This window comes from Nansenia antarctica, assembly GCF_963989245.1.
Source record: "Nansenia antarctica genome assembly, chromosome: 1".
NCBI lineage: Eukaryota > Metazoa > Chordata > Actinopteri > Argentiniformes > Microstomatidae > Nansenia > Nansenia antarctica.
In genome coordinates, this window is record NC_137674.1 from 24,865,152 (window position 1) to 24,887,411 (window position 22,260).

The 22,260-nt window shown below is 46.3% G+C and overlaps 2 protein-coding genes across 2 annotated transcripts in view; both read left to right on the forward strand.

Annotated features, from left to right (window-relative positions):
- Window positions 1-5,831, forward strand: part of numb (NUMB endocytic adaptor protein) — a gene marked incomplete at its 3' end in the record, with an annotated part of 51,483 nt that extends 45,652 nt beyond the window's left edge. The window contains exons 6-11 of the mRNA XM_080533071.1: window positions 409-549; window positions 1,094-1,298; window positions 1,793-2,086; window positions 2,725-2,868; window positions 3,210-3,344; window positions 4,975-5,831. Coding sequence (XP_080389197.1) covers window positions 409-549; window positions 1,094-1,298; window positions 1,793-2,086; window positions 2,725-2,868; window positions 3,210-3,344; window positions 4,975-5,831 — 1,776 coding nt within the window. The remainder of the gene's footprint in view (window positions 1-408; window positions 550-1,093; window positions 1,299-1,792; window positions 2,087-2,724; window positions 2,869-3,209; window positions 3,345-4,974) is intronic.
- A 3,393-nt stretch (window positions 5,832-9,224) lies between these two features.
- exd2 (exonuclease 3'-5' domain containing 2) lies at window positions 9,225-17,123 on the forward strand (the record flags this gene model as incomplete). Its single annotated transcript, XM_080535390.1, has 8 exons — window positions 9,225-9,587; window positions 9,710-9,966; window positions 10,090-10,216; window positions 10,736-11,040; window positions 12,103-12,209; window positions 12,450-12,585; window positions 15,740-16,111; window positions 16,907-17,123. 8 exons carry the CDS (start codon window positions 9,225-9,227, stop codon window positions 17,121-17,123), a joined length of 1,884 nt encoding a protein of 627 aa, XP_080391516.1.
- Between the last annotated feature and the right edge of the window lie 5,137 nt (window positions 17,124-22,260).

Consider the following 22,260-nt stretch of genomic DNA (forward strand, 5'->3'; position numbering starts at 1 on the left):
GTATTGTCTGGTTTTATATTGTGTTGCAATTTCGTTCATTTCGCTGTGCCTGCTTGTCTTGTATTGTCTTGCTGTGTCTTGTCTTGTCATGTAGTGTATAATTGCCTGTAGTGTCGTTCTGTTGTGCTTGCTGATGTGTTTAATGACACTACACCATTCATTTAGTAATAGCCTGCTCAGGGACTACAGATGGAAATTAGCTCATGAGCTCATAACTCTGGAGCATTTACATTGATGTGGAAACTGTTGATTAATGTGCACTGTCCCTGGTAAATAAATAAATGAATGATGATAAGGATGAGGAGGAGGAGTATGGTGTAATATGGTATGGTACCTGTACTGTATTAATGACAATAAAGACCATTCATTCATAATAACGCTCATGGACATGGTGCTTCTCCTCTGCAGGACCTGATCCTGGACCAGACCATAGAGAAGGTGTCCTTCTGCGCTCCGGACCGCAACTTTGAGCGGGCCTTCTCCTACATCTGCAGAGACGGGACCACCCGCCGATGGATCTGCCACTGCTTCATGGCCATCAAGGACTCGGTGAGAACCATAAGAATAAGAACCATGGAATAAGAACCATGGAATAAGAACCATAAGAATAAGAACCATAAGAATAAGAACCATAAGAATAAGAACCATAAGAATAAGAACCATGGAATAAGGCGTCAGCTAAATGCCCTAAATATAAATGTAAAACATGCCATGTGTTCAATGACTTAAAATTCCACCCAAATGAACGTGCTGGTTCCAGGGGGAGCGTCTCATATATCCTTCCGCCACAGAATATAGTCCCATAAACAAGATCAACCATTGCATTGTAGGTCAGCACACAGGTGTTCTTAATCAGATTGATTGGGAGGCGCATTGATACTGGACATGCAGTCTGAACTGTGGGTTGTTGTTGGGATATTTACCACTGTTGCTAGCCAATCAGAATCCAGTATCCAGACATGCTGTTGTAGAACTAACGTGTGCTGGTTCCAGGGGGAGCGTCTGAGCCATGCTGTTGTAGAACTAACGTGTGCTGGTTCCAGGGGGAGCGTCTGAGCCATGCTGTTGTAGAACTAACATGTGCTGGTTCCAGGGGGAGCGTCTGAGCCATGCGGTGGGCTGCGCCTTTGCCGCCTGTCTGGAGCGCAAGCAGAAGAGGGAGAAGGAGTGTGGCGTCACGGCGACCTTCGACGCCAACCGGACCACCTTCACCCGGGAGGGCTCGTTCCGCGTCACCACGGCAACGGAGGCGGCCGAACGAGAGGAGGTCATGAGGCAGCTACAAGACGCCAAGAAAGGTGTGTGTGTGTGTGTGGGGTGGGGGTGGGGGTGTGGGGGTGTGTGTGTGTGTAGGGGTAGGGGTGTGGGGGTGGGTGTGTGGGGGTGGGGGGGTGTGTGTAGGGGTGGGGGGGGGTGTGTGTAGGGTGTGGGGGTGGGTGGGTGTGGGTGGGGGGGGTGCGTGTGCGAGTTTTTCATTCAAACCTTTATTTAAACTCGTAAGTTACTGAGGTTGCCCTCATTTACAGTAGCAACGAGTGAATAAAAGAGAACCAACAATATAAGTCATAAACAGAATAGAAATTAAAACAAAATATAAAACAAAAAAAAACATTACTAAGAAATGTACAACATAATTGAGTGCGTGTGCGTGTGCGTGAGCGTGAGCGTGTGTGTGTGTGTGTGTGTGCCTGCATATGACAACCCGATTATGAAGGCTACGACTAACCCAAGTGTGAAGGACTATTCCTTCTTCTCCCTCCCTGATGTTTTTTGTTTTTCCTCCTCCCAACAGCCGAGTCTGACGTCAACACTATCTCCATGAGCACGGGCGGGGGTGTGGTCAACCCCATAGCCAACCTGCCGGGGCCCCCCACCCCCTCCCCGCCCCTCACCCTGTCCACCCTGGGGCCCCAGGCCATCCCGCGGAGACACGCCCCCGAGGACGTCCTGGCCAGGCAGGGGTCCTTCCGGGGCTTTCCGGTCCTCAGCCAGAAGACGTCTCCCTTCAAACGGCAGCTCTCCCTGCGCATGAACGAGCTGCCCTCCAACATGCAGCGCAAGTCCGACTTCCCGATGAAGAACACAGGTGAGCGGCCGCACCCCGCCACACCCACCAGCATGGACTTGTGTTCTGTCAGGTGCCTTTGTCCCACAGCCTTCAATCTCCCGTCAGTCTCACCCCCCCCATCTCATCATCGACCCCCTCGAGTGCAACTTCCTCCGTCTTGTTTTGGTTCTCCTAATGTATGAATGTCAAAGAGTTTTTTGGTCGTCATGTGACTTGTGAGGACTCATATGTGGTATATGTGAGCATTGTTGTTTTGGTGTTGAACTGGTTGTCCAGCATGTTTTTAACACTAGAACAGCCATGAGGAGTAAAGTAAGATGTTATATCTTTGCACTCAATCAAATTTCAGGACCCTCCTTTCATGACTTTTCCTAGATATGTGGCGTTCTACCACCCCAGTGTCCTTACATTTTCAAAATCACTTCAGGATAAGCGAGTATAAAGCAATTTTGCAGTTTTTCTGTGTAGGAAGCAGGGCTAATTTACAAGCCGGCCAACTATTTGACCCCCGAGGCAAGCGGCTCTTTTAGTAGGTAAAAAAAGGGCACGGCTGTTCTAGTGTTAAAAGAGCATAGTAGTAGGAAGACTGGAGTAAAAAAAATAAAATAAAATTCTAGTCTCTTTGGTTGATCATTCTCCACGTGTCCCTTCTCCAGTCCCGGAGGTGGACGGCGAGGGGGAGAGCATCAGCTCGCTGTGCACTCAGATCACCAGTGCGTTCAGCGGGCCCCCGGAAGACCCCTTCTCCTCCGCCCCCATGCCCAAACCCACCTCCTCCCCACAGTCACCTGTCGCCCCAGGTAACAACACTGGACACCTACCTACCTTACCTCTCCATCGACCCTCCTTCATACTCTGTATAGTAGTTGTTGTGTGTAGTAAGGTAGAGTTGTGTGTGAGTTGTCCTCCTCATGCGTTCGTAAGCTTGTCTTGTCTGTCTGTCTGTCCGCCTGCTTTCTTTCACTTAATAATCATACGATCGATTAACACGTTTTTACGGTCGCGTGTGAGAATGTTTTGTTACTTTGCATGTTCGTTCTCTTGCATGTGTGTGATGTCTAACATGGGCGGCGTGTACAGCGTGGCTAACTGGCCTTTACTAGCCTCCATCTCTTACCCGCTGTCCTGTTTGCTGCCGTAGTGAACGGCACAGTTCCTGCCTTCCCTGCTGCTGCTGTCGCTGCTAACCCCCCAGCTCTGCCTCCTCCGCTGCCTGCCAGAGACACTAATCCCTGGGCCAAGACCCCAGGAGGGCCTCCCTCCCACGCCCATCCAGGTAGGAACCTCCACACTAACCCCTGCAGGGTTCCACAGTAACGCTTTACGCCCGCTTGCCCAGAGCAAGTAAAAACATTCGGGCAGGGTTTGTTTGCGCGAGGCCGACGACGCTGCTGGATCCTGGATCTGTTTACCTGTGTGCAGGAAGAAGTGAAGATATTATCAAATTATATTATCATTATAATTATTATTATAGATATTATCATTACTCGTGGAGTGAAGATATTATCAAAGCGTTACGCGCCTGTCGATTACCCGTCGCATCGAAGTGCACGCTTTCTTAATATCTTCACTCCGCGATCATCTAGTCTGGTCTGGCGCCTGCGCCGTCTGTTGTTCTTCCTGCACACAGGTAAACAGAGCCAGGATCCAGCAGCGTCGTCGGGCTCGCGCAAACAAACCCGACGAATTTTTTACTTGCTCCGGGCAAGCGGGCCAAGCGTTACTGTCAAACCCTGCCCTGGGCCAAGACCCCAGGAGCGCCCCCCCCCCCTCCTCCGCCCATCCAGGTAGGAACCTCCACAGTGAGGCTGGGTGGGCGTCTCTGCATGTCTCCTCAGGCTCCGCCCACACCAGAGGATCAGGAAACAGATGGAGACATACAAGTGAAGACTGCACTTATACAGGGTTCCCGCGCTGGTCTTAAAAAGCCTTAAAGTCTAAAATCCAGCAGTCCAAATCTCAAGGGCTAAAAAGGTTCAAAATTTCAGTTATTTGGTCAAAAAATTAGGTGCTAGGTCTTAAAAATTAGATCCTGCAAGGAAATCAGTCCGACCACATCTATTTATGCGGAAATTAATCAAGCTGGAACCCCAAAAAATGCCGTTTCGCTTCCTTTTTTGTCTGTATGGCAATACCTCGAGGATGACAAAAAGCTATGGTGTTGCGAATAGGTCTAAAATTCTATTCAAAGAGGTCTATAAAAAAGGTCTTAAATTGTCTTAAATTTGACGTGTTGAAACTTGTAGGAACCCTGTATATAGCGCCTTATTCCAAAGCACTTTACAACGGCCTCTCATTCACACATTCACACACCAACGGTGGCCAGCTACCATGCCTGGCAGAGCCAGCCTGCTCATTGGGAGTTCAATTTGGGGTTCGGCCACTTGCCCGTGGCCAGCCCGGGATCGAACCGCCGACCTTGCGAACATTAGACGCCGGCTCTACCTCCCCACCCCATATATGTATGAAATCACTAGCCGATTTGATCGGTGGAATTTGGGCAACAACCTAGCAACTGAACAATGCAACTCAATATGAAAGCTTGTTTCTGATTGGCTAAAGGGAACAGATGAACAGACTGTGGAAGGTTCAACTCCTTCAAAAGTATGAAACTCAACATCGGTCAACTTATGACTCCCGTAGAGAAATGAACAGATAGCATAGCATAGGCTGGTGTGGCCAGGGCCTTAGACCACACACGGGGGGCGCTAACCAGGAAGTAACAAATCGACTGACTGACTAACTCAACAGCAATTTGTTGTGATTGTTTCAGGTGACTTATTTGCCAAACTCTTTTGAGATGAAAGACATGAAAGTTTATTGGTTATTATTGGTTGTTTCATTGGTATGTTCACATGATGCCGATTCTGGAAAAAGTGTATTTACCTCCATCTTCTCTCCAACAGGAGGAGGTGATTGGACGAGCCCCGCCCCGATGATAGTTGTTCCGCCCAGCTCCTCCCTCACGTCCTCCCCCTCGGTGCCCTCCCACAGACGGACCCCCTCGGAGGCCGACCGCTGGCTGGAGGAGGTCACCAAGTCTGTCCGCGCACCACAGCCCTCCCCCATCATGGGGGGACCCCCACACCCCGCCCCCCAGCCCTTCACAGTCACCCCCCCTGCCCCCCACCAGCCCTTCCCCGCCCCTGTGGTGCCTCTCCCCCCGGTGGCCTTCATGTCCCCGCTGCCCCCCTCCGTGGGGGTGCCCATGTTGCCCCCCCGCCAGCCTGCCTTCCATGCCCCGGCGCCCGTCTCCTCCTTCCCCATGTCCAACGGGCTGGCGTACCCCCCCCAGCTCAGCGTGGTCCCCGTGGTGGGCATCACCCCGTCACAGATGGTGGCTAACGTGTTCGGCTCGGCCACACAACAACCGCCGCAGCCGCCTTTCTCCAGCCACCACCACCCCCACGCCCACGCCCAGCTACCGCAGTACGACGTCCACGCGCACGTGTGTCACGTCAGTCCGTTCAGCAAGCCCCTCCCCCCTCCGCAGCAGCCCTGCTCCGTCAGCCTCTCCGCAGCCCCCTTCCAGCCCCCCAACGGGAGCGTCGCCTTCAACGGGGCGGACAGCTGGGCCCCCCCCTCCTCCCTGCCCGCTCCGTCCTCCCCCGCCCCTCCGCCGCCGCCCCCCCCCCAGCACCCGGCCGACGCCTTCGAAGCCCAGTGGGCTGCTCTGGAGAGCCGCTCCCGCCAACGCACCACCCCCTCCCCCACAAACCCCTTCTCCAGCGAGCTGCACAAGACCTTTGAGATCCAGCTCTAAAAGACCTGAGAGGGGAAGTTGGGAAGGGAGGAGGAGGAGGAGGTGGAGGAGGGGAACGGAGGGAGTTTGTTGATTGTGCAGGTTGGGGGAGAGATGAGCCAACCTTATTATCCTCTCTCTCTCTCCCTCTCTCTCTCTCTCTCTCTCTCTCTGCCTGGCTTAGTGGACAACCTGAGCAGAGTGGAAAGGAAAAAGGGGGGAGAGGGAAAACGAGAGGGATGGGGGGGGGTGTCAGCGGAGGACGTGGAGCTATGGACAGCAGCGAGACAGGATGGAGGTAATAAGGGGCGGGGCTTAACGAGGCATTTCATTTGCATTGTCGGTTTAGTTTTGTTGTTGCTTTGGATGGCGTGGTTGTTACCCTGTGGAGAAGCGGTGGTGACCCCAGCCAGCCCCCCGACCCTCCCGTCTCTGAAGACACACACACAAGCTACACACAAGCTACACACAAGCTACTTCTCACAGTACGTCGCTGCTCTGGCCCCCTGTCCCCTTCCCCTTTTCCTCCTGGCCCGGCTCATAGCTCATAGCGCCCCCAGGTGGCTGGTGTATGAATTTCTACCCTTACCTGGCAGAAGGACTGCAGCACTGAAGAGAAACTTGAGCTTCCAGATGAGAAGTTCTCATTCAAAACCTTCAAAATCAGAAGAAGAAAGAAGTGAGAGAATGCCAAAATCTTTATTTTTATGCATTAAGTATATTTTAAATAGCTTTGGAAAAATCTTAACAGAAGAGTTGTAAAGTAATCTTTGCCAAAGGCACAGGCTTAGCTTCGATGAGAAACGAGTGAGATGTGCGTGTATACACAGAAATGACCATATATTATACATAAAAATATATAGATCTATAAAGAATATATATACTGTACACTCACAGGTCATGACAGTGCTGATTATTTCTATCGTGATGTAAAGAGAGATTAAGTGAAGGGACAGCTGTTTGTTTTATTTCTTTTTTTCGTTTAAAAAAACCAACAATCTATTGTTTTATTGCCGTTGTTTGCGTCCTGTGATTGGATGGATGTGCGTCTCACTGTAAATACGTTAGCATACGTTAGCATTGCAGCAACAATCAGTGTGGACCTAGCGAAGGTGGTGGTGGCCGCTAATAAGCCGGTGGTGGCCTCTCCTACCAGTGCTCTCTCTCTCTCTCTCTCTCTCCTTACCATCATTTCTAACTAGTCTAGTACTTGTTAGTACTTAACTACATTTAACTTCTTCCTCTGTCTTACATCTTCATTGTCATTCTTTCTTCTTTTTTTTTTTTTTTTTTCATGGTAACATTATTTTGTTTTGTATCATAACAACACTATGGGGCAGTCAGTGTCAAACTCCCAATTATGTTCCGTTCCATTATATTATGTTTCTTTTCAATTTTTGCACAAGCACCTAAGTAAGTTGATCATGTGATCACACTGGTAAAAAAAGACAAAAACATTAATAAACCGTGCATGGCTGTTTGTATGGATGGGTCAGCCTTGGCGCTACAGTAACTGATGGCTGTGGCAGAAGGACAGGGGCGTCTCCACCTCTTTACACTTCCTGTGGTTCTGACGGTGTGTCCAGGTGTTTGTCCAGGTGTGTGTCCAGGTGTGTGTCCAGGTGTTTGCAGTGGGAAGGGACGCAGAGCTTTGACTTGTTCTCTCGCTCTTAATCGCTCATACTTTTCTTTTTTTTCTTTTTTTAATCGAACCTGTGAATATGATCTGTTCTCTGATCTGGTATTTTTCCATTTTGTAATTATTTCATTACTTTTATTCCACTTCTTTCCAGAACAATTGAAGCTAAAAAGATTGAATAAATGTATGGTGGTTAGAGGAATAAACTACTATCTCTTGTGTTTTTGTTCAATAAGCAGGTTGCCTTTTTACTTGACTACATAGCTCTATAGATTAACCAATGATTGACAGCGTCACACAACTTGTCAGCTGGTCTTTGTCCTTGTTTCAACTCACTCTTCAACCCACATCTGTTGGATGATATGAACTATAATATGAGACACACACACAAGTTCAAGAGGTCATGTGCAATTTTCTTCCAAGAGATTTCTTCCGGTATTATATCTTATCTTATCTTATATCAACTGACTGAAAGAGTTCAATTGTAGTGTTAAAAGTCATTGGTGATTAAGGAGCGTCTGTAACCACATTCTGATTGGATAATGGAAGTCCTGATTGTTGACCCTACTTAGTTGTACCACGTGGGGGCGCTAGTTCACACACGTCGCCTCGGACCTTCATCCATAAAACAGCCCGAAGAAGAAGTCAACCAGCCAACTACAAGTGTACATGTGCATGCTAATCAAGTAGCATTGCGTCGGTGTGGTGGACGTGAAACGTCAAGGTAGGTGAGCCTGGCAGAGATGCATGGTGAACTAAACTGGATGAATTTGACATTGAGAGCATGTGTGAATGTGTCAGTCCAGAAGGGCTTTGAGTAGCGAGGCGACCCAGTGATCTACCTAGTACCTACCGTCAGCTACCTAACCGAACCTAGCACCTGCAACCCTGGACAGCTGAACTCGTAATGCTGCTCGCCCTGTCTGTCTGTCTCTATCTATCTAGTTGTGTTTGGTGACGACGGCGAAACAAACTACCGTCATTGTGCCTTGTGAGATGTCGCATCTCGGTGTTGCTCACCGCTAAGCCCTTTCTGCATCCCGGCCTTGACTCTGCTGCATCAGCTGGTAGCCCTCTGCCTGATCGCACCCAGCTAGAATGTCTATGAAGGCTTTGCTGCTTAACGTTTGAACTCCTGTCCAGGTTTATCATGACCCACATCAGCCGACCGGTGCATAGAAACGTCCCCGATATCCAAACAGGACGATCATGTCTGCGGCCAAACTAACAAGCCGCAAAGCTCCACTACTTGTAAACAATGGCCAGGCAATTGCGCAATGTCACTGATGTAGCAGGCGTGTCTGTCTGCTCGCCTCTGCCAAAGCCCCGCCGTGTGTTAGCCTACTAGTATGCCTCCATCAGCAGATATGCCAACGACTAGGCATTGTTGACTGTAAGCTCAGCAGACGACCTCAAAATCCGGGTCCCTGCCGGGCTTGCTCTCGACCCTGATGTTATGTAGCCAGCTCATGGGCAGTTAGTTGCTGTAGGTGTAGGTTTGACTGTTTGACTGTATGACATTATGATGTTGATTGTTGTTTTTTCTAGGGGGATGAGATGTCTGCCCTCCACACAGAAGCAGAGTCTGCTACCCAAGAGCGCCTCCGTACCACCAAGGATCGACAGATGTTCTTCGAGTGAATGTTCCTAAAGGCTTAAACACATTTCTCCTCTACATTTCAACTCGACAATTTACTTAGGTTCTCCTTTTCTCGGTGTGGGTGGCCCCACGTGCTTTAACGGACGCCTATCAGGTTCACGAGTCTGAAACCAAGATGTCCAGGCAAAGCGCTGTCACCGCTGCTATAGCAACCACGTTGGGGGCCACGTTAGGAGGTCTGTTGTTATGGCGAGCGTTGCGGACACAGAGGAAGATGCTGCCTCCTCGGGATCAGAAAGGTGCTGATCCTTTCCCCGTGGAACAGCTAGGCGCTCTGGAACCGGAGGCTGTAGTTATAGAGTGTACGCCCACACAGCTGCCCCTGCCCGCTCCCCTGCCCGCACCCCTGCCCTCGGCCGAACAGTTGTTGGTGGTGCAGCCGGTGATGGTGAGCTCCGAGGACGAATGGCAACAGCTGTGGCCCTCTCTGCAGAAGGACCTGTCTGTCTACCCTGTGCTAGGACTGGATTGCGAATGGGTAAAGATTTAAGAACAAGGCCATAAGGGATTTTTTTTGGGAGCATTGCCCTCTTAAAGCTGGAGGGTTATTTTCTCACTTCTCTTCTCTGACACGGTTTCCTTCCATCCTTCTTTCTCCAGGTGTCTTTGAAGGGTAAAACTTCTGAAGTTTCCCTGCTGCAGATGGCCTCGTACTCGGGGCTGTGTGTGCTCGTCAGGCTGCTGGTGTTTCGTAGCGGCCTGCAGGCCCTGCCCCTCAGCCTCGTAGAGCTCCTCCGTGACCCTCATATCCTTAAAGTGGGCGTGGGCTGTTACGAGGACGGCAAGCGTTTGGTGCGCGACTACGGCCTGGCGCTGGGGTGCACGGTCGACCTGCGCTACCTCGCCTTGCGACAAAGGTAGAGTGAGCAAGTCTCAAAACCAAGCTGTCGTCGTCCCTCTCCGCCGCGAGCATTGATCGAATAATGTTGGAGCTAATTGCACAGTTCCCTCCTGACAACAACTATCTGTTTTATGTCCAGGAAAATGGTGCTGAATAACGGCCTGAGTCTGAAGTCCCTGGCCTCAGATCTGCTGAACGTGTCTCTGGACAAGTCCCTGGAGCTGCGCTGTAGTGACTGGGAGGCAGAGGAACTGACCCTGGAGCAGGTGTGCTGCTGTTGGCTTTTAACAGGGTTCGACAGTAACGCTTGGCCCGCTTGCCCGGAGCAAGTAAAAAAAATTGCCGGGTTTGTTTGCGCGAGCCCGACGACGCTGCTGGATCCTGGATATGTTAACCTGTGTGCAGGAAGAACAACAGACGGCGCAGGCGCAAGACCAGACTAGATGATCGCGGAATGAAGATATTATCAAAGCGTACGAGATGCGACGGGTGATCGACAGGCACGTAGGCTTCGATAATATCTTCACTCCGTGAGACCTAGTCTGGTCTGGCCTGTTGTTCTTCCTGCACACAGGTAAACATATCCAGGATCCAGCAGCATCGTTTTTTTACTTGCTCCGGGGCAAGCGGGCAAGCGTTACTGTCGAACCCTGGGCTTATACCCTGCTCCTCTCCCCCCCCCCCCCCCCCCCCCATCTCCCCTCCATTCATTCACACCCTTCACAGACTCTCGGAACGTGCAGTCGACACATGTCTCACTAACGCCTGTGTCTCATCCCTCCTAGATGACCTATGCTGCCAGGGACGCCCAGGTGTCCGTGGCCCTCTTCTTCCACCTCCTGGGCCTCCACTCAGAGGCCGGCAGCCTCCTCTCCCCTGACAGCGGCAGCGCCTACTCCCAGCTAGCCTCCCGGTGCCAGGGTCTAGTGGGCATGCCCTTCAAGGGGCGGGGCGGAGTGGACGGAGAGGAGAAGACCCCGTCACGTCGCAACAGGAAGCCCACCTTTGAAAGCCCCCAATCTGGAGACCAGCAGGTCCCAAACCCCCACAAGAACAACAGGAAACCGCTGGGCGTGGGCTACTCTGCCAGGTGAGGTATCCTCCTGTCCTGCCCAGGTTCACTGGTTATTAATCTTTTAGAAATGTTGTGACGTTAGAATTATAAGGTTCTATCTCCATTTGTCAAAATTTAGTTTTTTACATAATCTGATCCGTTGTGTGGTGTTTATTAATGCCTGTGTGGTGTTATTTTTAAAATGTTTAAATTGTTTAGTTAGTAATTAATAAAATACAAAGGTTCCATCTCACAGAACATAATAGAATGTGAAAACTTTGACGCTCAATATCTCTGAATGACCCTAAACGGAGATAGAACCTTATCATTCTAAGCTCACGATGTGACGTGAGTGTTCTCATTGGTCGTTGGTGTTACTGTACAATTTGTGTAATGTAAAAGATTAACACAGCTTACATTTTTAAAACACTCTTAAGCTCAAGACATGGCTGGTGAAGGTCTACACGGCTAGTTACAGGGTTCCCGTGCCTAAAAAGGTCCCAACAGGTTATTCGGTCTATTAGGTGCTGAATTAGGTGCTAGGTCTTAAGAAATTAGGTCCTGCAAGGAAATCAGTCTGACCACATCTATTTAAGCGAAATTAATCAAGCTGGAACCCCCCAAAAAAGCCAATTTGCTTCCTTTTTTGTCTGTATGGCAGTGAAATCCCTAATTTCATCACCTTGAGGATGATAAAAAGCTATCATATGGTGTTGCGAATAGGTCTAAAATGCTATTCAAAAAGGTCTAAAAAGGTCTTAAATTTGACTTGTTGAAACTTGTAGGAACCCTGTAGTTCAGTGGTTTTCAACCCTCTCCTCTGGGACCACCAGCCGTTCCACATATTTGATCTGTTCCACCACCAGCACACCTGATTCAACTAATCAAGTACAAACCATAATTGCTTGGCACTTGATTAGTTGAATCAGGTGTGCTGGTGGTGGAACAGATCAAATATGTGGAACGGCTGGTGGTCCCCAAGGAGAGGATTGAAAACCACTGCTTGTAGTTCTAGGTTAACATCACTTCAGACCACTCTACGTTATAACAACTTTTAGCAGTTTGGACTTAAATGAGCTCCCGCTCTGCATGTTGCAGGAAGTCCCCTCTCTATGACAACTGCTTCCTCCATGCTCCAGATGACCAGCCCCTCTGCACCTGTGACAAGAAGAAGGCCAAGTGGTACCTGGATAAAGGAATAGGAGGTATGTCATCTAACCAGACACAACATCCTTACATTGCCACAAAACCTGTGGTTGACGCAATTAGTTTTCAGTACAGCGTGGTGTGGAGCGCTACATTCACCCACATAAACAACATTATGTACAAGTCAGTCAAGTTTCATACATAAAATGGGGATGTAAGTAAGCTGAACAGTTATCAAAAAACTTGTCTGTTGTCTGTCGGTTGATCCTAACCTCTCGTTCTGTATGTGTTCCTCCCAGAGCTTCAAAGTGAAGATCCTTTCATAGTCCGGCTGTTGTTTGAGCCGTCAGGACGCCCTGACTCCCAGCAGGACTACTACCTCACTGCTAAAGAGAACCTGTGTGTGGTCTGTGGCAAAGCCGACTCCTACATCAGGTTTGTAAGGCTTGTAAAACAGTGTGACTTTGTGTGTGTGTGTAGACTCATGATTTGCAGTTGGTCACTGTTTTATTAGCAATTGGAGAAGTACAGACATTTAAAAGCACAGACATTTAAAAGGACACTTCACTGATTTCTGTTCACAGTCGTTGTTCCCAGATCATCTTACGAACGTGTGGGACTGTGAAAACGGCTTCCAAACGCGTTCTGTAGATCCAAAGCTAGGTATTGGTAGTTTGAGGGTTTTTTACCCTGAGTGACATATTTGTGGGTCATCACAAGATCGGAGCTTTAGGGAGGGTTAAAGGTCATCGTTTCCAAATGAACCGCTGTCTGGTTTGTTTACTTCCACAAGCACCACTATAGTAGTTGTAGGAGTTATTAATTAATTATTGCTAACACCCTCCCAACATTTAAACAGGCCTTCAAAACCCACCTCATATAAAAAATGTCCGAAATAAACTGTCAAGAAGCATTTCAGTACTGAGTAAGGCAAGACACGTTCTGGACCATAAGTCACTCCACACTCTCTACTGTTCATTGCTTTTACCATATTTAAATTATTGTGTGGAGGTTTGGGGCAATACTTATAAATGTAGACTACAATCACTATTAATATTGCAAAAAAAGAGCCACACGGTTAATTCATAATTCCGGTTATAGAGATCACACAAATTCATTATTCTTAAAATCAAAAACATAAACATTCACGGATCTGGTCCACCTTCTAACAGCACAAATAATGTATAAAGCAAATAACAACCTACTCCCTTGGAATATAAAAAAAAAAAATTTGATAGAGATGGGAGTTATAATTTGAGGGGGGAGTTAAATTTAAAACATCTTTGTGTACGTACAACGTTAAAAAGTTTTTGTATTTCTATATGTGGAGTGAAGCTGTGGAACGGATTGAGTGTGGAGCTAAAGCGGTGTCCAAGCATGACCCAGTTCAAAAAGCGGTATAAAAACATGGTTTTCACCAGGTACGAGGAGGAAGAAGGGCTTTGACAGTCACCAGGGGGCCGTTCCACTAACGTTGATTAGTATATTGGCGATTAAAATAAATCAGGCGATCAGGCAACTCGGGATTGGAATTCAAGCCTCAGGAGATTCCTCGAACGAGGATCAGGCTTGTGTCATGAGTGTTCACAGAACACCGGCTTAGAAATCCTCGATATGGGCACGCAGACATAAAGAGCCCCGAAGAGTCGATCTGTCGAAATGAAGATACTCCACTCTGCAGGGGTCCTACATTTGCGCAGCATTCCGAATTATTGATCTTTATGAAGACGGAAAAATAAGATGTAAAATAGTGCAATACTGCCGCAATTAACAAGGCGAGGGAAATGGTTTGGCAAGAAATTGCTGACCGATTAAATGCGTAGGTCATACTAGCCCCAGTTATTGTTATATGTTCATATTTTAATAAATGAATATTTACTACTGTGGTGATATCAGCAGCAGGCTACAAGCCGTCATATCGTCACAATGGCCTAGTGGTATCGACCGCTGCCATAGTATTTATTCGTCATTTTAAGTCGGTGGTTCAAATCCTTCTTCAGACACACTTTTTACTGCATTTCGTTGTCTGAATCTAATCTAAAATCTCATCTAAAAAAGTATGTAGGCTATACAATTATGGTGCAGGCTAATTTACAAGAACTGACACGATTACAATGGTGTTTGAAGCCTTTGCATGAAGGCTTCGGTTAAATGTAAAAAAAAAAAAAAAAAAAAATGTAAATCAAGTCTCGAACTCGCAACCTTCGGAACTCTAGCTGGTTGCCTTAACCACTGCGCCTGTGATAAAAGCAATGCAAGTTGATAGATCGATAGATAATAAATAGGTATGTCTATCACACTTTCAAAATATCAAATTATCTATCACACAGTCAAACACTATCTCGTGTGAAGTGGGAACTAATATTTCCTAAAAGACACTTGAGGAACTGTCGTTCGGGATGTAGTTTCCGCCTGTGAGCCTTTTTTGACGCACGCATTACCTTAGCCAGCCTGTAAGTCTGCTCGGGACCAGAATTACTCAGAAGGATATGTTGCATAGCAACCAAGCAGCGAATTATTTGAGCCACATTGATGGAACCGACCGCAAGCTTATTTAAACCTGGATCAGAGTTAATCGCTTGGATCAGAGTTAATCTCGCTTAGTGGAACGGCCCCCAGGGCAGTCAACCTATCCATCTATCTATCTCGTGTGAAGTGGGAACTAATATTTCCTAAAAGAGGAACTGTCGTTCGGGATGTAGTTTCCGCCTGTGAGCCTTTTTTGACGCGCGTCTTACTTTAGCCAGTGTTTTAGCCTGGTCGTGGCCAGGCTAATTATATCTGACTCAGAAGGAGCTCAACCAAGCAGCAAATTATTTGAGCCACATTGATGGAACCGAACGCAAGCTAACATTATCGAGGCTTAGAACTTTATCGAGGCTTAGAAGATAATCGACCTTAGTGGAATGGGCCCCAGGTGTTTTCATGGATTATTTGTTTATTTACATTATTTGTTTTCTATTGTTGGTAAATATGTAAATACGTAAATACATTTTATTTAATTTAAAAAATATTATATTAATATTGAAGTTAACTGTAGATTATTAATCTCTGAGTATTGGAGAAGGGGTAGGATTAAATAAGTTTATGCTTCTTCCTACTCCTTTTCAGAGTAGTTAAGTTAGTGTTTTTTTTTTCTTCTTGTTTTTTGTTAACTATTTTCTTTTTGATCTTGTCTTTGCTATTTAAAATTGTTCACATGTTCCAAATAAAGCTTTCATATCATATCACCTCTTCAAGCTCGCCTTCAGCAGTTAACCCTCTCCCCCTCCCCTTCCTATGTGTCCCCAGCACTACCTTAATTAGGCCCCTATACTTTTATTTATCTTTTGTGTCTTTTTATTATTACTACTCAATCTTTTCAGTTTGTAAAGAGTCTGAGTGTCTAGAAAAGCGCTATATAAGTCTAATGTATTATTATTATTTATTATTATTAATTGGGATGCCTTGGTCCTATAAAAGGCATTTTTTTGCTTATTTGCAATAAAAATAAATATATATATTTACAAAATATATTTGGATGACAAATGACTTCTAACTTGCTGTTGAGTTGTGACGAGTTGCATTTTTTCCTTTTTGCCACCCACAGGAAAAACATTGTTCCGCATGAGTACAGACGGCATTTCCCCACAGCGATGAAAGACCACAACTCCCACGACATCCTTCTGCTCTGCACGTCCTGCCACGCCGCCTCCAACGTCCACGACGGCATCCTGAAGCAGAGTCTGGCCGAGGAGTACGGCGCCCCCCAGGGGTGCAAGGAGGGAGTGCGCATGCTCGAGGACTCGGACCGGCGGCGGGTGCGCTCCGCGGCCCGGGCTCTCCTCTCCGCGGGGGAGGGGCTTCCAGAGCCCCGGAGAGACGAGCTGCAGGCCGTCATCAGGAGCTTCTTTGAGGACGAGGAGCAGCAGGAGGACCTGAGCCTGGAGACCCTGCAGCAGGCCGCTGGCCTGGAGTACAGGTGAGGGAACGCCTCACATCTCACTCAATTTACATGGAGTACAGGTGAGGGAACGCCTCACATCTCACTCAGGTCGTGACGTTAGAATTATAAGGTTCTATCTCAATTTTTGGTCAGATTAACAATCAATTTTTGTTTTTTACATAATCTGATTAGGTGTTTATTAATGCCTGTGTGGTCATTTTTGAGTTAGTAATTCATAAAATACAAAGGTTCCATCTCACAAAACATAATGGAATGTAAAAACTTTGAAGCTCAATATCTCTGAACTACCCTAAACAGAGATAGAACCTTATGATTCTAAGCTCACGTTTACATGGCTGTACCATAGATATCATACGTATGAGCCATCTATATGTATGAAATGGGATAATGTAGCTGATCATAATTGTTCAGGGTTCCCGCGCTGGTCTTAAAGCCTTAAAGTCTAAAATCCAGCAATCCACATCACGCACAAGGCCTTAAAAGGTCCCAAAATGTCAGTTATTCGGTCTAAAAAAATAGTGCTAGGTCTTAAAAATTTAATCCTGCAAGGAAATCAGTACGACCACATCTATTTATGCGGAAATGAATCAAGCTGGAACCCCAAAAATGCCAATTCGCTTCCTTCCTTGTATGGCAGTGAAATCCCTAATTTCATCACCTCGAGGATGACAAAAAGCTATCATATGGTGTCGCGAATAGGTCTAAAATTCTACTCAGAGGTCTTTAAAAATGTCTTAAATTTGACTTGTTGAAACTTGTAGGAACCCTGTTGTTCAGCCCAGTCCTCAGACCTGTTCTGTGCCCTGACAGGATCACTAACGAGAGCTACGTCGCCCACGGACTGAAGGTGGTGCGTCTGCACGCCGAGCGGGGTCTGCGGGGGCTCATGGCGTTGGAGGGCCGCTGGAGGCAGCACTTCCTGTCCACCATGCAGCCTCGGCACCTACCCCCCCTCTGGTCCGTCACCCACAACCACATCAAGTTCCTGCGGAAGTACGGAGAGGACCTGCCCATCCAGCTCAACTGAACTGCTGTTGCTGCTTGTTTATAAGACCAAGGAGCAGAGACCGACGGGGCCCAGCGGTGGTGGATGTTTTCAGGGTCAATGGACGTCCTCCCTCCCTCTACTGGCTTGGACGAGGCAGCCTCATTCTACTGGCTGGATGAGGGTTAGGGTTAGTCTCTCCTTGATTCTGTGGTGCCATACATGCATGCATGCATGCCAGTGCCAGAGAGAGAGACTCTGCTAGTCGACCCACCCAGGCTGCCCCCCAAGTGAACTGGACCCAGAGACTGGCAGTCTGCAGTCTTTAGGAGAGAAACTGCTTTTGAAAAAAAACTACAAAAAAAACTACAAAAAAAAAAAGCATGATGACTGAAGGAACACTAACGTGATGGTGGAGGATTGGATAGATTGTATACGGACACTTTTTAAAGAGAGACACACCCGGACGTGTATATACATTTGGGAAGTTGATTTCATTTGTAAGAAGAACATTTATTTTAAAAATAAGAACCTGCTCTCCTCATCAATATAATTTCCCCCTGCAGGTTAGAAGCCCTAATAATAATAATCCCTATGTATTTGTGTGTGAAAAAGTAATTGTTTTGCTTTTCGAAGAAAGGTCATTTTTCTTAACCCTAATGAGATCTGGAGGTGCCCTCGCCTGTTTCTGTCGATCTTCTACCACAGATCAGACATGAATTTAGCCCAAATTGTGACCAGCCATTCTCAGGTTTATTGGGACAGAATGTCTTTCATAGAAAAGTTGGCTTGGTGAACCCCCTGGTGTGACTGTTCCCCTGGTGTGACTGTTCCCCTGGTGTGACTGCTCCCCTGGTGTGCCTGCTCCCCTGGTGTGACTGTTCCCCTGGCGTGACTGCTCCCCTGGCGTGACTGCTCCCCTGGTGTGCCTGTTCCCTGTGGTGTGACTGTTCCCCTGGCGTGACTGCTCCCCTGGTGTGCCTGTTCCCTGTGGTGTGACTGTTCCCCTGGTGTGCCTGTTCCCCTGGTGTGCCTGTTCCCCTGGTGTGCCTGTTCCCCTGGTGTGCCTGTTCCCCTGGTGTGCCTGTTCCCCTGGTGTGCCTGTTCCCCTGGTGTGCCTGTTCCCTGTGGTGTGCCTGTTCCCGTAGTGTGACTGTTCCCCTGGCGTGACTGTTCCCCTGGCGTGACTGTTCCCCTGGCGTGACTGTTCCCCTGGTGTGACTGTTTCCCTGGCGTGACTGTTCCCCTGGTGTGGGCCTGTTCCCCTGGTGTGCCTGTTCCCTGTGGTGTGCCTGTTCCCGTAGTGTGACTGTTCCCCTGGTGTGACTGTTTCCCTGGCGTAACTGTTCCCCTGGCGTGACTGTTCCCTATTTCCTCTTGTCATGAACGTATGTGCTTGATGTGCTCTCTTGATAGGCAGGACACCTCATGTCACATGTTTTAATGTGGCTCTTCCCCTAACTTGATGAGAGAGACTAAACCAACATCTGGACATACCTTCATTCTGCTTTAACTGTTTGTTTTCACTCCAATCTCCCTTTTTTCCCCCTAATCATGTTGTACAATGAGAGAAGTGCCAAGGTGTATGACTTAGTAGCCTGAGAGGCGCTAGCTCCATTGGTTCTAAAGACAGACGGCCTTAAAACACAACCCATTTGCAAGGCAGAGATTTTCATGTTGTTGAGCACGACTAGCCTATTGCATTTATTTAAATTAAGAATTCTTAACTTAAGAAACCAGCAGCTGTCTTTTATTTACATTTGTCCAGATGTAACCCTTAAAGCTGACTTGTTTCCCTATGTTGTAAATGATTAAATAAAATAAAGAGCATATTTGTATACTTGCCATTGAGGCTTTGCTTTTTTGACAGTCATCTGAGTTCAATATCAGCTAGGCTTCATTCACACGGCATGTCTTGATGCTCAATTCCGATTTTTTACACAGATCCGATTTTTTTGTTTGGCAGTTCACATTACTTTTAAAATCTGACCTATATTTGACCTACATTGACTCCCGTGTGAACATTCTACGGCCCTGAACAGACCCGCATGTGCAGAAGGTTTACAATAATAATAATACATTAGACTTGTATAGCGCTTTTCTAGACACTCAAAGACGCTTTACAAACTGAAAAGATCGAGTAGTAAAATAAAATGAAGTATAGGGGTCTAATTCATTTGTAGATTACTAAATCTAAGTGTCTTTGTAGGATACAGGTCTACTCTGTATACTGCAAGTATATCTAGATTTATGATATATAATATATATGATAACATGATCACGTTACAACCGGTTTCATTTTCAAGTTTTTGTATCCGATGTAGTACCACCTCTGAACGCGACCCAGGTCGGATTTTAAAAAAGTCGGATTTCATGTGACATGCGCTGTTCCCACGGTCATGCATAAATCAGACTCGAGTCGCATGTCGGCAAAAAAATCGGATTTGGGTCACAATTCAGTGCAGTGTGAACGTAGCCCGGTAGTCTAATGCAGTGGTTTTCAACCCTCTCCTCGGGGACCACCAGCCGTTCCACATCATTTGATCTGTTCCACCACCAGCACACCTGATTCAACTAATCAAGTACAAACCATAATTGCTTTGCACTTGATTAGTTAAATCAGGTGTGCTGGTGGTGGAACAGATCAAATATGTGGAACGGCTGGTGGTCCCAGAGGAGAGGGTTGAAACCCACTGGTCTAATGTAAGTTACTTGTAGCTGGTTTTCATCATGTGCTTGAATTCCTAGGCTTCGTTCACACTGCACTGAAATGTGACCTAAATCCGATTTTTTTTGCCGACATGCGACTCGGGTCTGATTTATGCATGACCGTGGGAACAGCGCAAGTCACATGAAATCGGACTTGTTCTTTTTTTAAAACCGACCTGTGTCGCGTTCAGAGGTGGTATTACATCGGATACATATCTGATATTTAGCAACGCGCCCCCGTCTGAACTGTCAAGTCGCATTTAATGCGACTTTTACATCACTCTAGCAGGGTTGCCAGATGGGATTGACAAAAAAGTAGCCCATTCGGCGGTAACACGCCCCATCTGGCAACCCTGCACTCTAGACGCAAGAGTGCTCTACGCATAGCTAAGCATGTGGCTCTCTTTTTCCTCATCCTTCTTCTTTTGACCACTTGCTCATATCTTTGCCGGCTTCCGCTGCACAAAAACTTGTGAAAAATGAAACCGGTTGTAACGTTATCATGTTATCCATGGTTACTTCCGTAAACAGCGCGCTGCGCGTGACATCCTGACGTCATTGTTATTGTCCTTCTGCACATGCGGGTCTGTTCAGGGCCGTGGAATGTTCACATGGGAGTCAATGTAGGTCAAATATAGGTCACATTTTAAAAGTAATGTGAACTGCCAAACCAAAAAAAACGTATCTGTGTAAAAAAATCGGAATTGAGCATCAAGACCTGCCGTGTGAACAAAGCCCTAGTGACCAAGTGAGTTCGTGTACACTTCTAACACCAGGATGTGATGTCCAGTATTTGTGTTCAACAGTCATCAGTCTTCAATAAAACACTAGGGCAACATTTGTATACTGTCAAAACAATTGCAGTTCAATAAGTTTAAATTCAACATTCTCTCAATAAATGAAACAATTTAAAAGCAAAAATCACTTTAATGATCCTCTTCGCCATAAGAGAAACGCAAATGAACTACATTCTCCATTTTTTTTATTTTCTTCTTATTTTTATTTTTTTACAAAATCACAGTTTAATAAATAGTCTGTAAAAATGTGTACAAAAGCGGTTTTCTTTACATTTCTTAAATGAATCGCTTTCATGACTTACAGGTCTTTAGTTGGGCTCTGTCAGTAGTGACATGTTTACAATCTAGCTTTGCTGAATTAAGGCCTCTTGATTTTGGCATCAGAACAATCTGTCAGTCAAATGTTTTTCTTGTTTTCTAAGTTGAATCAGTGTCTAACATGAGCTCCCCTGCCCCCCCTGGTTTCACAGTTCAGTCAACAAAATTATAAATACAACATTATAAATAAATAAAACAATGCAAAATGGCTCAACATGCAGAAGTTACCCCCATTCTCCAAAAATGTTATTGGATTCATCATATGAAATGGGTTACGTTCAGTGCAACAACAGATTGATGGTAGAATGTCAGGGACACAGAGTTGAGCAGTGACGGAGAGCAACCCCCAATGTTTTGACTTACTGACCAGTCCTTATCGATCAGTCCTTACTGCATTATAGCTCAACTTCCCCTGCCTCACTGCCTAGGTGTTTCACATGTAGAAACACTGCATATTACTGCATATCACTGCTCTCATTTTGTTCATTCCAGCTGAGAACATTTTTTTTCATACATTTGAACTAAAACCCTGAAATACCAAAAGTACCCTTTTTGATGTCGTCCCAATTCTCTTAAATGGTTTCTGGAGGGGAGTTTGAATCACACTGCTTTTCCATAACCAGTTCTCTCAGTTTCGTGGTCATTTAAGAGTATTGGTGAGCAAAATCAAAGACAATACAGTAAAACATGAACATCTCCCTAAATAGACACAGGTATTGCAATATTGTAACACTTAACGTAATTTGTCCTTATCGTGGTCATGTAGAATGATCATTTCCAATTATTTCAATAATAGTTCACACAAATTGGAATAAGGCATAGGCTATCCTTAGCCTCAGCCCCAAATAGTAGTCGAATCTTTAACACTCAGCAATAAATCCATTCAATGTCCAAACTTTAAAAACTTTTTTAAAAACAATCCTCAAAGAAAATCATATTGTCCCTCAGTTTAAAAGACACTTTGCTGTAACTGAATCACTTTCATGGACAGTAACAACTTACATGAGCTCTATCTACATAAAGGATTCATAACACATTAGGAATGAGCATGATGCCACAAACAAAGAGCATCGTTATAATGGTGTTCTACATGCATGCACTCTTAGAGATGTGTTATGAACGTTTAATATAGATAAAGGTCATGTAAATGATTACAGCATAACCAATAGATTGTCATGTTAATGTAAAGTGTAAAAAGCTCAATCATGTTGCTCCACTCCTGTACTGTTCTGTTCTTCTTAATTTTTTCACATTTTTGTCTTCACTTAAATAAGTAAATCTTCAGACTAATACAGGTATAAAAAATAAAAAAACAAAATAAAAACAAAAACCTACAAATATGGATATATGAAGAT